We start from the raw sequence: 18484 nt of genomic DNA on the forward strand, positions 1-18484 counted from the left end.
GTGGTCAGGAGTTTAAGAACACCCTGGGCAACATAGCGAAACCCTATGTCTACAAAAAATTTAAAATACCCAGGCATGGTGGCATGCTTCTGATGTTGTAGCTACTCAGGATGCTCAGACAGGAGGATCACTTGAGCCCAAGTGACTGAGGCTGTAGTGAAACAAAATTGTATCAGTGCACTCCAGCCTGGGCCACAAAATGAGACCTTGTCCCTAAAAAAAAAAAAAAAAAAAAAAAAAAAATTTAAATAGAGGAAATACTAGCTAAGTTTAATGTAGGCCAGTTCTAAAATAATGATTTGTTGCTGTTGTTGTTACATAATTTTCTTAAATATTTTAAAGATTGCATACTGTTACTGCTCTGTTTCTGCATCTTCACGGTGTAACTCTGTCCTCTTTGTTGTTGCAACAGTTCACTTAGCAACTAAACTGTATGTTTACAAAGTGATTTTATCTCCCTATGAGGAGGCTTTAGTGAATAGCTCAGTGAATAGTAGAGTTGGTGAGACCAGAGTACAGAACTGAAGTTTGGGTTACATTTTTAGAGGAAAATGTTTGATACGATGCATATCATAGTTAAAGCCAATGAAAAAGCTAACATAGGCCGGGTGCAGTGGCTCACGCCTATAATCCCAGCACTTTGGGAGGCCAAGGCAGGCAGATCACTTAAGGTCAAGAGTTCAAGACCAGCCTGGCCAACATGGTAAAACCCCATCTCTATTAAAAAAACAAAAATTATCCAGATGTGGTGGCATGTGCCTGTAATCCCAGCCACTCGGGAGGCTAAGGCAGGAGAATCACTTGAACCTGGGAGATGGAGGTTGCAATGAGCTGAGATCATGCCACTGCACTCCAGCCTGGGTGACAGAATGAGACTCCATCTCAAAAAAAAAAAAAAAAAAGCTAATACATGTGATCACTGATGAAATGCAATTAAGAACTGGTTAGTAGAAAATTCAGAGGGTCAAGAAATTTAACAGAGCAGTTGAACTCATTTGCCTTTATCATTGAGATTAGATCATCTTTCAGGCTGTTAGTATATGGACCCTGTTTTTAAAAATTGTGGTTTGGTTTTTTTCAATGTGAAAGAATTAACGAAATTGTTACTTTTCTAATTCTTTCTCTATGCCTTGCTTTTCTGTTCACACTAGTATTAAAAGCCATGAAATTTTTTCAATTTTATTTTCCAATAAAAATTACTTAGAGTTTTTTTTTTATGGTAGCTAGCTACTTCCTTGACGTAGATACTAATTTTGATTGAGTTGGTAACTATTATTAAAAAAAAACTTAGGTCTAATTTATCCTGAGCTAAAAAATGTAATAACTGAAAATAGAGCATATTTAGGATTCTTTCTGCTTTAAATTTGACATTCAGTTATTTTCATGTAATTTGTGAACACTACCTTTTAATTTATTTTTATTTTTTAGAGACTGTCTCATTCTGTTACCTAGTCTGGAGTGCACTAATGTGATCTCAGCTCACCGTAGCCTCAACCTCCTGGGCTCAAGCAGTCCTTGCACCGCACCCTCCTGAGTAGCTGGCACCACAGGCATACACCACCACACCCAGCTAATTTTTATTTTTCGTAGAGTCGTGGTCTCACTGTGTTGCCCAGGCTAGTCTCGAACTCCTGGGCTCAAGCAGTCTTCCTGCCTCAGCCTCCCAAAAGTGCTGAGATTACAGGCATGAGCCACTGTGCCCAAACACTACCTTTTTAACTTAGTGAAAAATATTTAGTGAATGTGATTGATGGTACTTTAATTTTGTCACTTTGTGTTTTTATGTTTAGGTTTATTGCATTCTTCTGTCAAAAGAAGCTGTTCACAGAATGATTCTGAAGAACCAACTTTGTCCTTAACCAGCTCTTTTGGGACAATTCTGAGGAAATGTTCTAGAAATGAAACATGTTGTTCTAATAATACAATAATCTCTCAGGATCTTGATTATAAAGAAGCAAAATATAATAAGGAAAAACTACAGTTATTTATTACTCCAGAAGCTGATTCTCTGTCATGCCTGCAGGAAGGACAGTGTGAAAATGATCCAAAAAGCAAAAAAGTTTCAGATATAAAAGAAGAGATCTTGGCTACAGCATGTCACCCAGTACAACATTCAAAAGTGGAATATAGTGATACTGACTTTCAATCCCAGAAAAGTCTTTTATATGACCATGAAAATGCCAGCATTCTTATTTTAACTCCTACTTCCAAGGATGTTCTGTCAAACCTAGTCATGATTTCTAGAGGCAAAGAATCATACAAAATGTCAGACAAGCTCAAAGGTAACAATTATGAAACTGAAGTTGAATTAACCAAAAATATTCCCATGGAAAAGAATCAAGATGTATGTGCTTTAAATGAAAATTCTAAAAATGTTGAGCTGTTGCCACCTGAAAAATACATAAGAGTAGCATCACCTTCAAGAAAGGTACAATTCAACCAAAACACAAATCTAAGAGTAATCCAAAAAGATCAAGAAGAAACTACTTTAATTTCAAAAATAACTGTCAATCCAGACTCTGAAGAACATTTCTCAGACAATGAGAATAATTTTGTCTTCCAAGTAGCTAATGAAAGGAATAATCTTGCTTTAGGAAATACTAAGGAACTTCATGAAACAGACTTGACTTGTGTAAACGAACCCATTTTCAAGAACTCTACCGTGGTTTTATATGCAGACATAGGTGATAAACAAGCAACCCAAATGTCAACTAAAAAAGATTTGGTTTATGATTTTGCGGAGGAGAACGAAAATAGCGTAAAGCAGCATCTAAAAATGACTCTAGGTCAAGATTTAAAATCGGACATCTCCTTGAATATAGATAAAATACCAGACAAAAATAATGATTACATGGACAAATGGGCAGGACTCTTGGGTCCAATTTCAAATCACAGTTTTGGAGGTAGCTTCAGAACAGCTTCAAATAAGGAAATCAAGCTCTCTGAACGTAACATTAAGAAGAGCAAAATGTTCTTCAAAGATATTGAAGAACAATATCCTACTAGTTTAGCTTGTGTTGAAATTGTAAATACCTTGGCATTAGATAATCAAAAGGAACTGAGCAAGCCTCAGTCAATTAATACTGTATCTGCACATTTACAGAGTAGTGTAGTTTCTGATTGTAAAAATAGTCATATAAACCCTCGGATGTTATTTTCAAAGCAGGATTTTAATTCAAACCATAATTTAACACCTAGCCAAAAGGCAGAAATTACAGAACTTTCTACTATGTTAGAAGAATCAGGAAGTCAGTTTGAATTTACTCAGTTTAGAAAACCAAGCTACATATTGCAGAAGAATACATTTGAAGTGCCTGAAAACCAGATGACTATCTTAAATACCACTTCTGAGGAATGCAGAGATGCTGATCTTCATGTCATAATGAATGCCCCATCGACTGGTCAGGTAGACAGCAACAAGCAATTTGAAGGTACAGTTGGAATTAAACAAAAGTTTGCTGGCTTGTTGAAAAATGACTGTAACAAAAGTGCTTCTGGTTATTTAACAGGTGAAAATGAAGTGGAGTTTAGGGGCTTTTATTCTGCTCATGGCTCAAAACTGAATGTTTCTACTGAAGCTCTGCAAAAAGCTGTGAAACTGTTTAGTGATATTGAGAATATTAGTGAGGAAACTTCTGCAGAAGTAGATCCAATAAGTTTATCTTCAAGTAAATGTCATGATTCTGTTGTTTCAATGTTTAAGATAGAAAATCATAATGATAAAACTGTAAGTGAAAAAAATAATAAAAGCCAACTGATATTACAAAATAATATTGAAATGACTACTGGCACTTTTGTTGAAGAAATTACTGAAAATTACAAGACAAATACTGAAAATGAAGATAACAAATATACTGTTGCCAGTAGAAATTCTCATAACTTAGAATTTGATGGCAGTGATTCAGGTAAAAATGATACTGTTTGTATTCATAAAGATGAAATGGACTTGCCATTTACTGATCAGCACAACATATGTCTTAAATTATCTGACCAGTTTATGAAGGAGGGAAACACTCAGATTAAAGAAGGTTTGTCAGATTTAACTTTTTTGGAAGTTGTGAAAGCTCAAGAAACATGTCATGGTAATACTTCAAATAAAGAACAGTTAACGGCTACTAAAACAGAGCAAAATATAAAAGATTTTGAGACTTTTGATAAATCTTTTCAGACTGCAAGTGGGAAAAATATTAGTGTCACCAAACAGTCATTTAATAAAATTGTAAATTTCTTTAATCAGAAACCAGAAGAATTGCATAACTTTTCTTTAAATTCTGAATTACATTCTGACATAAGAAAGAACAAAATGGACATTCTAAGTCATGAGGAAACAGACATAGTTAAAAACAAAATACTGAAAGAAAGTGTCCCAGGTGGTACTAGAAATCAACTAGTGACCTTCCAGGAACAACCCGAACGTGATGAAAAGATCAAAGAACCTACTCTGTTGGGTTTTCATACAGCTAGTGGAAAAAAAGTTAAAATTGCAAAGGAATCTTTGGATAAAGTGAAAAATCTTTTTGATGAAAAAGAGCAAGGTACTAGTGAAATCACCAGTTTTAGCCATCAACGGGCAAAGACCCTAAAGTACAGAGAGGCCTGTAAAGACCTTGAATTAGCATGTGAGACGATTGAGATCACAACTGCCCCAAAGTGTAAAGAAATGCAGAATTCTCTCAATGATAAAAACCTTGTTTCTATTGAGACTGTGGTGCCACCTAAGCTCTTAAGTGATAATTTATGTAGCCAAACTGAAAATCTCAAAACATCAAAAAGTATCTTTTTGAAAGTTAAAGTACATGAAAATGTAGAAAAAGAAACAGCAAAAAGTCCTGCAGCTTGTTACACAAATCAGTCCCCTTATTCAGTCATTGAAAATTCAGCCTTAGCTTTTTACACAAGTTGTAGTAGAAAAACTTCTGTGAGTCAGACTTCATTACTTGAAGCAAAAAAATGGCTTAGGGAAGGAATATTTGATAGTCAACCAGAAAGAATAAATACTGCAGATTATGTAGGAAATTCATTGTATGAAAATAATTCAAACAATACTGTAGCTGAAAATGACAAAAATCATCTCTCTGAAAAACAAGATACTTATTTAAGTAACAGTAGCATGTCTAACAGCTATTCCTACCACTCTGATGAGGTATATAATGATTCGGGATATCTCTCAAAAAATAAACTTGATTCTGGTATTGAGCCAGTATTGAAGAATGTTGAAGACCAAAAAAACACTAGTTTTTCCAAAGTAATATCCAATGTAAAAGATGCAAATGCATACCCGCAAACTGTAAATGAAGATATTTGTGTTGAGGAACTTGTGACTAGCTCTTCACCCTGCAAAAATAAAAATGCAGCCATTAAATTATCCATATCTAATAGTAATAATTTTGAGGTAGGGCCACCTGCATTTAGTACAGCCAGTGGCAAAATCATTTGTGTTTCACATGAAACAATTAAAAAAGTGAAAGAGATATTTACAGACAGTTTCAGTAAAGTAATTAAGGAAAACAATGAGAATAAATCAAAAAATTGCCAAACGAAAATTGTGGCAGGTTGTTACGATGATTGTATGGATGATTCAGAGGATATTTTTCATAACTCTCTAGATAATGATGAATGTAGCATGCATTCACATAAGGTTTTTGCTGACATTCAAAGTGAAGAAATTTTACAACATAACCAAAATATGTGTGAACTGGAGAAAGTTTCTAAAATATCACCTTGTGATGTTAGTTTGGAAACTTCAGATATATGTAAATGTAGTATAGGGAAGCTTCCTAAGTCAGTCTCATCTACAAATACTTGTGGGATTTTTAGCACAGGAAGTGGAAAATCGATCCAGGTATCAGATGCTTCATTACAAAAAGCAAGACAAGTGTTTTCTGAAATAGAAGATAGTACCAAGCAAGTCTTTTCCAAAGTATTGTTTAAAAGTAACGAACATTCAGACCAGCTCACAAGAGAAGAAAATACTGCTATACATACTCCAAAACATTTAATATCATCCCAAAAAGGCTTTTCATACAATGTGGTAAATTCATCTGCTTTCTCTGGATTTAGTACAGCAAGTGGAAGGCAAGTTTCCATTTCAGAAAGTTCCTTACGCAAAGTTAAGGGAATGTTAGAGGAATTTGATTTAATCAGAACTGAGCATAGTCTTCACTATTCACCTACATCTAGACAAAATGTATCAAAAATACTTCCTTGTGTTGATAAGAGAACCGCAGAGCACTGTGTAAACTCAGAAATGGAAAAAACCTGCAGTAAAGAATTTAAATTATCAAATAACTTTAATGTTGAAGGTGGTTCTTCAGAAAATAATCACTCTATTAAAGTGTCTCCATATCTCTCTCAATTTAAACAAGACAAACAACAGTTGGTATCAGGAACCAAAGTCTCACTTGTTGAGAACATTCATGTTTTGGGAAAAGAACAGGCTTCACCTGAAAACATAAAAATGGAAATTGGTAAAACTGAAACTTTTTCTGATGTTCCTGTGAAAACAAATACAGAAGTTTATTCTACTTACTCCAAAGATCCAGAAAACTACTTTGAAACAGAAGCAGTAGAAATTGCTAAAGCTTTTATGGAAGATGATGAACTGACAGATTCTGAACTGCCAAGTCATGCCACACATTCTTTTTTTACATGTCCCAAAAATGAGGAAATGGTTTTGTCAAATTCAAGAATTGGAAAAAGAAGAGGAGAGGCCCTTATCTCAGTGGGTAAGTGTTCATTTTTACCTTTTGTGTTGCCAATCACTATTTTTAAAGTGTTTATTCAGTAGACTTGGTATGCTAACAATTAAGAGTGTTATAAACTAATTATGTCTTTTCAGCCATTTTTGTATAGTTAGTTTGGGGGAGTATGGTTTGATATACAGATACACAGATTAAATATCTGTATACAGATGCGATATCTCTGAATCTGTATACCAGGAAATCATGTTTTAAGGGTCTCAATGTATTTCAAAAGATTATTAGTATAATAATTGAGAAATTACTGTTAAAAAGTTTGAGTTTCTCTAGAAAATTTGAAACTCTTTTAACCTGCATAATACTAACTTAAATGTTTTCATATACATAGCAAGTTCAGATTCTGACTTATATGAACTTTAAAAGTTGGTTTCTGGTTATCCCATTTACTGGGTAATATATACTACTTAGTTATACTACTTACATAGCTTCGGTTTCCTTATCTGTAAAATGCATGATCTATAAAATCCTTATCTATAAAATCCATGAGGGCTGGGCGTGGTCGCTCACGCCTGTAATCCCAGCACTTTGGGAGGCCAAGGTGGGTGGATCACCTGAGGTCAGGAGTTTGAGACCAGCCTGACCAACATGGTGAAACCCTGTCTTTACTAAGAATACAAAAAATTAGCCAAGCATGGTGGTGCGCACCTATAATCCCAACTACTCCAGAAGCTGAGGCAGGAGAATCACCTGAACCTGGGAGGCAGGGGTTGCAGTGAGCCGAGATCACACAACTGCTCTCCAGCCTGGGCAACAGAGCGAGACTGTCTCAAAAAAAAAAAAAAAGTGTATTGAAAGCACTTAGCAGTGAACTTGACACATAGTAGGCAGAGAGCATTCAGTAAGTGTTGGCTTGCTCCCTTTTTTTCGTTTAGGAAGTGATCTAAAAACAGTATTGTTAGTAAATAGTATCTTGATCTTAATGTTATGTGGACTATTCTAACTTCCCTTTTAAATGTATATATATCTAACAACTTAGTTCAACTACAGTGATGTGTCATTTGACAGGGATATATGTTCTGAGAAATACATTGTTAGATTTCATCACTGTGGGAACATCATAGAGTACACTTACACAAACCTAGGTGGTATAGCCTACTACACACCTAGGCTATATGGTATAGCTTATTGCTCCTAGGCCGCAAACCTATACAGCATGTTACTGTCCTGAATACTGTAGGCAATTGTAACACAATGGCACTGTTAAACAATTAAACAAAGGTCACTGTTAAACAATTAAACAACTTTTATAATAATCTAACACCTGCTAAAGCCTTGCATGGACATTTTTATTTATTAAATTATACAAATTTATTCCCTGTAATAAAGCATCAAAAAGCAAAGTACCTGTTACCATATATTATCTCAGCATGACATGGAAATGCCTACCTTGAATTATGGTTTAATCTTACCCTCTTAGCCTCTGTAGAATTTTTAAATAAGAATTGTTTCTATTACTAGTACTTTAATGTAATTTGGTTATTTTAAAAAGCCTCTTAACTGTAATTCAAGGACCTACATAATAAATTCCTCCTTCAGTTAATGGTTGCCCCCGTGCTGAAAAAAAAAAAAAGAAAAAGAAAAAGAGTTTATTTGAAGAAATTTTGTTAGGCCTTATTGCCAGTAAACCTAGAGTTATATTCAGTGTCAGTTTTTCAAAAAGTAGCTTATCTGTGGTATCTGGTAGCATCTGTTTATCCCTAGACCCTATTAAATAGTGGTGTTTTAAAGTGGTCAAAACAGAACAAAAATGTAATTGACATTGAAAACTGACCCTTCTCTTTCAAAGATTAGGTCACTATTTGTTCTATGTATTTTTGTTTAACATTTAAAGAGTCAATACTTGAGCTTTAAAAAAATGGACTATAGGCTTTTGAGAAATAAAACTGGTATTATTTGCTTTAAAAACATATATGAAATGTTTCTTTTTAGGAGAACCCCCAATCAAAAGAAACTTGTTAAATGAATTTGACAGGATAATAGAAAATGAAGAAAAATCCTTAAAGGCTTCAAAAAGCACTCCAGATGGTAAAATTTGCTTTTTACTTATATCTTTTCTCCCTCTATAGGTATGGTATATAATATTCTGACCTCAGATGATCCACCTGCCTCAGCCTCTCAAAGTGCTGGGATTACAGACATGAGCCTCCGTGCCCAATCAAGGACCTCTTTATACTCTTAAAAATTACTGAGGACCTAAAACAGCATTTGTTTATGTGGAATATATCTATTGATATTTACCATATTGGAAATGTAAATTGATTAATGTTAAAATTTGTAATATTATGCATTGGTCATTTGGAAGATATGAGTTCACTGAGTTATGCGGATCTTCCGAAAGTTGACAATTTTATTATGCATTATTAAACAATCACTTTCATTGATGCCATTACTGATCAGAAAAGTTTAAGTAGTAGAAAGCTGTCAAGCTTACAGAGCCAGATACAAGCTTCCCAAAAATTCTGATTTTCATCTAAAAGCTTGAATTTTTCCCCTGGCAGTAAGTATTGTCACTTATTTTTCTTCTAGTTGACAACCTTATTTTCATTCATTTTTGAAAAGATGTCTGCCGAATACCCGTCTGAATAGCTATAGTTTGTTGGTTATTCTTTCAAGTAAAAGGTATTTCATGAAAAAATAGCTAGTACAGCTCACAACTCAATCATTTAAGTGTGTTTTCTTGAGAAACGCACTGAAGTATGCAAGCATAATACACCAACAGTACAAATATCAACAGTGAAAAGGACATACATAACATCTTACTGATAAGACGGTTTTGACAGCTTGGATTCCCTAAAATGGTTGTAGGTACCTCACAATCAGGATTCCACTGATCATTTCTTGAGAATCATTGTCCTATAGTATATACATAATAATCTAAATTTACAATATCAGTATTAACTACTGACAATAAAACTACTAAGGAAAATATAAGAATTGTTTGCAGTTTTTGTCCTTAGAGTATATAGGTTGAGTATCCCTATCTGAAATGCTTGGGACCAGGACTATTTCAGATTTCAGATTTTTTCAGATTTTGAAATGCTTGCATATACAATACGTAATGAGATATCTGGGGATAGGACTCAAGTCTAAACACGAAATTTATTTAAGTTTCATAAACACCTTATACATATAACTTAAATGTAATTTTATACAATATTTTAAATAATTTTTGCATAAGACAAGTTAAACTGTGACACGTCACATGAGGTCAGATGTGGAATTTTCTACTGGCCTCATGTTGGCACTCAAAAAGTTTCAGATTTGTGACCATTTTGGATTTTCAGATTAGGGATACTCAACCCATATATTATTAAGAATGTGTAGTCAAAATACTGTGTTCAAATGTCACTCAAAATAATTCTTCTGGATGTGGTTACCAATTTGATAATTAGGTTACGTTGCTTTTTTTCCATTTGTTTTCAGTTTTAGGATTTGTCTAATTTTACATTTGAATAAATAAAACATTACATAGTTCATTCATCAGAACTACAAAAAGGTATACTTAGAGTTTTTATTCACCCACCTCTTGCTTACTGTAGGTAATCTTTTTTAGTGGTTTTTTTTTTTTTTTCAGGATTCTTTTTAATAAAAATAATCAAATACATGTATATACTCATTACCTTTCTTACTCAAAAGATACAGTATATACACCATTTTGCACCTTATTGGTTGTTGTTTACTTAAGAATTATTTGGAGATGACTCCTTAATGAGTATATAGAGATCTTCCTCATTCTTTTTTATAGTTACATAGTAGTTGATCATCTGGCTGTATCAGTGTTTCCTAGCTTATTTAACCAGTTTCCAACTAGTGGACTTATTGAAGATTTAATTAGGTACCAGTTACATACTGAGAATGAACAGTATCTAAAGCTTAGGTTTTAAAGCTTCATAAGACTAAATTTTAAATTTGGTATTTGCGTCAGAAATTAGCTAACGCCTTTGAGTTATGATGGTTAACATAAACTTATATACTGATTTCTGTTGTATGCTTGTACTGTGAGTTATGTGGTGCATAGTCATTATCAACTTGTGAATCAATAATTTATTTTCATAGTTATCATTGAGCATCCATTACATTCACTGAAAATTTTAAAGCCTGTAATTGTCTCAAATTTTTTGTGTATTTACAGTAACATGGATATTCTCTTAGATTTTAACTAATATGTAATATAAAATAATTGTTTCCTAGGCACAATAAAAGATCGAAGATTGTTTATGCATCATGTTTCTTTAGAGCCGATTACCTGTGTACCCTTTTGGTAAGACATGTTTAAATTTTTCTAAATTCTAATACAGTATGAGAAAAGTCTCATTTTTATAAATGAACATTTCTAAAAATAATGACACTAATATGAAGAAGTTAACACTTGCCGTTTTATAAAATTTATAAAATACTTTGGTAGTATTTTATAGTGCTGTTCATATCATTATTTTACTTTCTAATTTTATGACAGCTTTGTAAAGTAGACAGATTTTATTCTAATTTTATGGATGAAGTACTAAGGTTGAGAGGAATTAAGGAAATTGCTAAAAATCAGTTAACAAAAAGATTGCAGATATTAAAAATATCCTTTTATCTCTCCTCTCTAAACCCTTCGAAAAGTACTAAGATAATTTTTTTAATGTATAATTCCCAAGGACAATGATCAGAAGAAACAACAACAAAAGTTTGGAAGCCAAAAACATGAAGGATTTAGTAAGCATGAGAAAGCTAAAATCTGACAGTAGAGCAAACAGAGACACTTTCCCCTAAAAAACCTGAAAAAGATTCAAATTGGCAGCAACAGGTACTTCTGAAGGTGAAGCAGAAAATAGGAAGATTAGTTGAAATTCTTTTTAAGAAACATCTATATTTCCTCCCCCAGTGCAAATAGGCAGTTATCCTTCTTCCACCAGGAAATCAGAAGTTTGTTCTTGAAAAAGATGAATTGAGAGGATTCTGAATTGAAGGTGGGCTGGAGGGAGAGGGCACCAGGCACAATTGGGGGAAAGATACTAAAATGAAAGATCAGATACAAATCAGTATGTCAAGCAGTGAGACCTAGCTCCTTCCCACACTTGGTTCCCAAATGCAGGCCCTCTAGGCATGAGACTGGAAGATTTTTTTTTTTCTAGGGAATATGCCTGACCCAATAGAAAAGACCAAAAAATACTGACAGTTGAGGATACTCAGATGAAACAGTATAGCCAGTCATCAGACCAGGAAGCTAACTGTTGACATGCACAGAGCTTCCAGGAAGCTACTTAGTGCTTCACTTTTAAATAAGAAAAGATAGTCAAAGATAACTAGTCATTGGAAGAAAGCTACTATGAAACATAGTCACCAAAGTATAAAATCCATAGCAGAAAGGAACCTAGAGGAAATAGACTATGAAAACTTCATAAAAACCTACTAATATTCTCAGGTAAGAAAAGAAAAAAAATAGCCATAAAATAAGAACAAGTTGCTATAAAAAGCTCTTAGAAATTAAAAATATGATAGCACAAATAAATTAACTCAGTAGAAATAATGGAAGATAAGAATCATGAAAGTTCCCAGAATACAGAATAAAATGAAAAAAGGTATGAAAAGTCAATTCTGTGGATCTATCATCTGAAAATACAGAGTTTGAGAAGGAAGGCACAGAAGAGAAATGAAGAAAGAAATTTTAAAATAAATACATAATTTTAAAAGTTTTGCTAGTACTGAAGGACATGAGTTTCCTTAAAAGGGCCCACTGAGTGAGCATACAAGTAAAAATGACCCACAGTAAGGCACATCCTTGTGAATTTTTAGAATAATAGAGGCAGACAGGAAGCTTAAATTCATTAGAGGACCAAGAAGTTAGGTTTCAAGTCATAATAATATGAATTCTCTTATTATCAACAATGGAATCTAGAAGACTGTAGATCTTATATAATACAGAGCAGTGCCTTCAAAATACTGAGAGAAAATGATTTCCAACCTAGAATCTGAATTAAGTGTGAGGGTAGACATTTTTCAGATACGAAGTACTAAAAGATCTCTCATGTGCTTTTCTCAGGAAACTAACCAAAACAAATGTGTAAACCAAGGAGGAGGAAGGTATAGGACTTAAGAAACGAGAATTCAACATAGAAGAGAGGCAAAGGGAGCTCTCAGGATGATATTGAAGGGAGATCCCAGAGTAGCTGTGTTGCTAAGTCTAGAAAGGCAGCTAGACTGCTTTGGAACTGAAGAAGATAAGAGACTTTGGAAGAGTTTGCCTTCAAGATAAAAATAAAGCAGTACCTGCATGTTTTAATGTATTAGGAAACTTCTTAGTAAAGATGGTGAATTGAGGCCAGGCACGGTGGCTCATGCCTGTAATCCAGCACATTGGGAAGCTGAGGTGGGTAGATCACTTGAGGCCAGGACTTCGAGACCAGCCTGGCCAACATGGTAAAATCCCGTCTCTACTGAAAATACAAAAATTAGCCAGGCGTGGTGTCACAGGCCTGTAATCCCAGCTACTCCGGAGGCTGAGGCACAAGAACCGCTTGAACCTTTGAGGTGGAGCTTGCGGTAAGATTGCACCACTGCACTTCAGCCTGGGTGACAGAGTGAGACTCTGTCTCAAAAAAAAAAAAAAAAAAAGATGGTGAATTGAACATACTCATCTCCTTTCTTTGCCTTCCAAACTTTTACCAAAACATCATTGAAGAAACTTACACACACAAACAAACAAGGAAAATAGGAAATAACAAAGTAACTAAATTTCTCAAAGCATGCAGAAGGAAACTGAATGAAAGCTGGTGGTGGGGACAGCAGAGAACCAATGATTTTACACTCAGGTCTCAAAAGCCCAGGAATTGGTGGCTTCATTTCTTATCTTTAGAATTGGGTGGTGCAGAAGGAGGGAGCCAAAATGGGATAAGTTGAAATTATGTTTAAGAAGCAATACTCGCTGGGTACGGTGGCTCACGTGGTGGCTGAGGCGGGTGAATCACCTGAGGTCAGGAATTCGAGACCAGCCTGGCCAACATGGTGAAACCCCATCTCTGTTAAAAATGCCAAAATTAGCCAGGCATGGTAGCATGCCCCTGTAATACCAGCTACTCAGGAGGCTGAGGTGGGAGAACTGCTTGAACCTAGGAGGTGGAGGCTGCCGTGAGCCAAGATTGTGCCACTGCACTCCAGCCTGGACGACACAGCAAGACCCCATATCAAAAAAAAAAAAAAAAAGCAGCAGCAATACTTATGAAGCTGGGCAACTGTCTCCTGCCCGCTCTATGAAAAGAACCAGAGGCTTATTCTCCAGAGAGGATACAGTAGAGGGTTAACACACTAGGCACAGTTGAAGGCAGGAGCAACTACTTGAAAGCAAGAAGAAGTCAATATATGCATATTGAATGTTGGGATCTCCCCTCACCAAGCCCTTTTCCACCACTCAGCTTCCAGAATATATACAGCTAAGTTTTCACTATTGGAAGTTTCCATTTAATCAAGCTACTGTGTAGCTTGCAGTCAACAAGTTCTATCTTTGTACCAAGTGCTTCAAAACAGCCTTTTGGTCCCTCACTCTTAACTGTAAACAAACATCCAAAGATTATGAGACACCAGAAAAAGCAAAAATAAAATAACCAAAAAACACATTAATGAAAACAACTTAGAAGAAACATTCAAGGAGAAGAAAAAATGTTTTTTTAAAAACTATAATTTGTGAACAGAATGAAAAGAGGTTTATATATATAGCTAAGAGTTTAGATGTGAATAAACAATAAGTACATAGAAAATAAGCAGATTTTAAAAATTGCCTCAAGAGAAAGCAAAAGTTGTAAAGGAAATAAACTATATACTATCCATTAGTGGCCGGGTGTGGTGACTCAACGCCTGTAATCCCAGCACTTTGGGAGGCCGACATGGGCGGATCACAAGGTCAGGAGATCGAGACCATCCTGGCTAACACGGTGAAACCCCATCTCTACTAAAAATACAAAACAAAATTAGCCAGGCATGGTGGCGGGCACCTGTAGTCCCAGCTACTGGGGAGGCTGAGGCAGGAGAATGGTGTGAACCCGGGAGGTGGAGCTTGCAGTGAGCCAAGATTGCACCACTGCACTCCAGCCCGGGCGACAGAGCGAGACTCCGTCTGGAAAAAAAAATAAAATAAAAAAATAAAATATACTACCTATTAATACTACATATACTTTATACTGACAGCTGTAATGTAAATGTTGAACATTGATAGTGAGAGGTGAAGCTGCTGGGCTTCTGGGTCGAATGGGGACTTAGAGAACTTTTCTGTCTAGCTAAAGGCTTGTAAACACACCAATTAGCGCTCTGTGTCTAGCCAAAGGTTTGTAAATGCACCAATCAGTGCTCTGTGTCTAGCTAAAGGTTTGTAAACGCACCAATCAGCATTCTGTAAAACAGACCAATCAGCAGGATGTGGGCGGGGCCAAATAAGGGAATAAAAGCTTGCCACCTGAGCCAGCCCCAGCAGCCGCTGGGCTCCCTTTCCACGCTGTGGAAGCTTTGTTCTTTCACTCTTTGCTATAAATCTTGCTGCTGCTCACTCTTTAGGTCCGCACTACCTTAATGAGCTATAACACTGCGAAGGTCTGCGGCTTCACTCCTGAAGTCAGTGAGACCACGAACCCACTAGGAAGAAGAAACAATCCTGTATGCGCCATCTTTAAGAGCTGTAACACTCACTGGGAGGGTCTGCAGCTTTGCTCCTGAAGTCAGCAAGACCACGAACCCACCAGAAAGAACAAACTCTGTACACATCTGAACATCAGAAAGAACAAACTTGGGACACACCATCTTTAAGAACTGTAACACTCACCGTGTGGGTCCGCAGCTTCATTCTTGAAGTCAGCAAGACGAAGAACCTACCAGAAGGAACCAATTCTGGACAGAGTAGAATCAAATACATAATTTAGGAAGATGAAAGGCAAGAGTGTGTGTGTAGTAGGGTAGAAGTATGTTGACAGAGCTGAATCTTCATTTTCTATAGGGGTACTTCAAGAGAAAAAGTCAAGAAGAAACATGTCACTTAGACATATAAATATGATAAAATCATCTAAAATTGTTTAGTTGGCAAAATTTTTTCTAGCTAATAAATTTTTAAGCCTAAAAATATCATTGAAATTATTTTAATGTTACCTTTTATTTTATTTTATTTTATTTTTTTGATATGGAGTCTCACTCTGTCACCCAGGCTGGAGTACAGTGGCATGATCTCAGCTCACTGCAACCTCCGCCTCCCAGGTTCAAGTGATTCTCCTGCCTCAGCCTCCCAAGTAGCCGGGATTACAGGCGTGTGCCACCGTGCCCGGCTAATTTTTTTGTATGTTTAGTAGAGACGAGGTTTCACCATGTTAGCCAGGATGGTCTCGATCTCCTGAACTCATGATCTGCCCACCTTGGCGTCCCAAAGTGCTGGGATTACAGACGTGAGCCACTGCACCAGGCCTAATGTTACCTTTTCAAAAACACCTGCTTGTGGAATTGTTGAAGTCACTGAGTTGTATTTCTGGAATGTGTTTTTTAGCGGGCTGCACATACATATGTAGAAAGCCAGGTGATTTTTTTGTTTCTTTTTTATCAAAAACAGTTGTATTAAATAAGAAAGGAAGTTCTTATTTACTTGTGTATTACCTTAATTTATGTGTAAAATGGGAGAATAGTTTAATGTATTTAACAAACAAACATTTGTTAAAGTACCTGCTCAAACTAATATATACTATAGTGATGGATATAAAGATAAATAAGTCTGACTCAGATTGCTAGCCTGGGAACCAGACATGAAAACAAAAATTATAATGTAATATAAATTCTAAAATAGATGTTAAAAAGTGATGTAAGAACATAGAAAAAGTATCAGCGAATCACGTGACAGCTCAATGGGAAAAGTACTTCAGACAGAATGTAAAGAATGCTTGGTTAAAGACGGCATTCCAAATCTTGGAATTTGGTTGGGGGACAGAGGGAAACAAAAAGAAATGGGGAGGTTAGGACCAAATAGGAAGCTTCCTGTATGTCATTTCTGATAAGTTGAAACCTAGGTGGGTGATAGGCTGTCTTTGGAAGTTTCTAACAAGAGGAACAAAATAAGATTGGTGTTTTAGAAGTAAACCAAAGCAAAACTGTTGCAAGGAGATTAGTAAGTACAGGTCTTAACCTAGCAAAGGAGGTAGAGTGGAGGGTAGAGAATGATTAAGATAGAAATTCAGTAGATTTGGCCAGATAGTGATAAGTTGAGACTGGCAAATTATTTCCACTTAGATTTAAATAGGCATCTTGAGCATAACCTACAAGGCAAACTCCTTATACTAAAAATATTCTGAATATTTAAAAAGAAAGGATTAAAAGATCAATCAATAGAAGTTTGGGGACAGAAGGTTTATTCATTCTTGTGCATTAGATCTCATCTAGATCATCTATTTGAAGAAATCAGTCAAGCAATTATCTTCTCTGTCTCCTGCATGGATTTTTTTCCTCTCTAATAGATTGTTCTCATCACCCTAAGCAGTTGTTGTACATCTCTCATCTTAAAAAGAACAGCCTTTCTTAACTAATCTCACCAGTCCATTTTCTTACTTCTTTTAAAGCCCAGCTCATTAGAATTGTCCCTCCTCTTTTCACTTCATGTCTTTGAGTACTCTCCTGAACCCACTCTAGTCAGTCCTTTCAGTAGAACTGTTCCCCCTGCTTACCTCCCTACTCCTCAATACACAGTGAATTCTCAACAAAGAAGCCAGGGGATCCTTTTAAACATAAGACAGATTATGTCATTTCTTTACTCAGAACTATTCCGTGGTGTGCCATCTCAGAGTAGAGACTAAAAAGTCCTTGTCATGGTGTGCAGATTCTTCATGATCTGGCTGCTTTGCTATTTTTCCAGTCTCACCTTCTAATGTTTCCCTTGCTCTCCTTGCTCCAGGCACACTTGTGCCTAGGCCAATGGACATATTTGTTTGTCTGTTTCCTTCCACTGAAATGTACATGCACAAACAAAATTTTGTTACTGTGTTCCCCAGCAAAACAATGTCTGGCACCTGGTAGGACTTCATTAAATAGTTGATGGATAGACGAACGGATAAAGGAATAACTTCAAGTTCCAGGTATTCGGGGTTTGGTAAAAGGAAATCTGGGGTTTTCAACAAGATGTCAAGTATTAGGAAGACCATGTATGCTGAGAAAGGTGATTACTTTTGGACATGTTGAGTTTGAAATGAGTGTGAAACATCAAGGTACAGATGTCTGATGCTATATGTAGTGTAAAATGTAGGAACAACCCTAGGAGAAAAGTCGGGCATGAGGATGAAGGATATTTTCATTGTTAGGTGGTAATTTAAGCAATGGAAATGATTCACATTAGCAAGGGAAAGTGTCTAAGGAAGACATCCAATTTTGGAGACCTTTTTTTAGGAATCAGGAAGAGATAAAACCAGTAAAAGATGAAAGAGGTACAGTGATGGTGAGGATTTTAAAAGAAGGAAAATGTAAACTGTCATAGCTATTAGGAAAGTTGAGTAGAATGAGTTTGTGCGCATCCCACATGCATCTGGGAAGTCATTAGCAACTTTATTGAGAACAGTTTCTGTAGAGTAGTGGGAGAAATGAGAGTTTATTGAGTAGAAATTGAGGAAGTGAAAATAGCTACATGACCTATTGAAGAAGGCTGACTGTGGAGTATAGGTAACAGTGAGTATTAGCTTGAGGCAGAGATAAAGGTGAGTGAGAAAATGAGTTTCAAAGGTAGGCAAGACTTTTGG

The 18484-nt window shown here is 35.8% G+C and overlaps 1 protein-coding gene across 8 annotated transcripts in view; it reads left to right on the forward strand.

Annotated features, from left to right (window-relative positions):
* The window catches only part of BRCA2 (BRCA2 DNA repair associated), an 85387-nt gene that overhangs the window by 20461 nt on the left and 46442 nt on the right, over positions 1 to 18484 (forward strand). For 6 of the 8 annotated variants that reach the window (XR_010116096.1, XM_055244877.2, XM_055244878.2 and 3 more), the window contains exons 11-13: positions 1791 to 6725; positions 8688 to 8783; positions 10950 to 11019. Coding sequence is in view for 7 of the 8 variants with exons in the window: in XM_055244877.2 (XP_055100852.1) it covers positions 1791 to 6725; positions 8688 to 8783; positions 10950 to 11019 (5101 nt within the window). In the remaining variant the exon portion in view is untranslated. The remainder of the gene's footprint in view (positions 1 to 1790; positions 6726 to 8687; positions 8784 to 10949; positions 11020 to 18484) is intronic. The other 2 variants (XM_055244879.2, XM_055244884.2) reach the window with 2 other exon arrangements.

This window comes from Symphalangus syndactylus, chromosome 15 (genome assembly GCF_028878055.3).
Source record: "Symphalangus syndactylus isolate Jambi chromosome 15, NHGRI_mSymSyn1-v2.1_pri, whole genome shotgun sequence".
Classification (NCBI taxonomy): Eukaryota; Metazoa; Chordata; class Mammalia; order Primates; family Hylobatidae; genus Symphalangus; species Symphalangus syndactylus.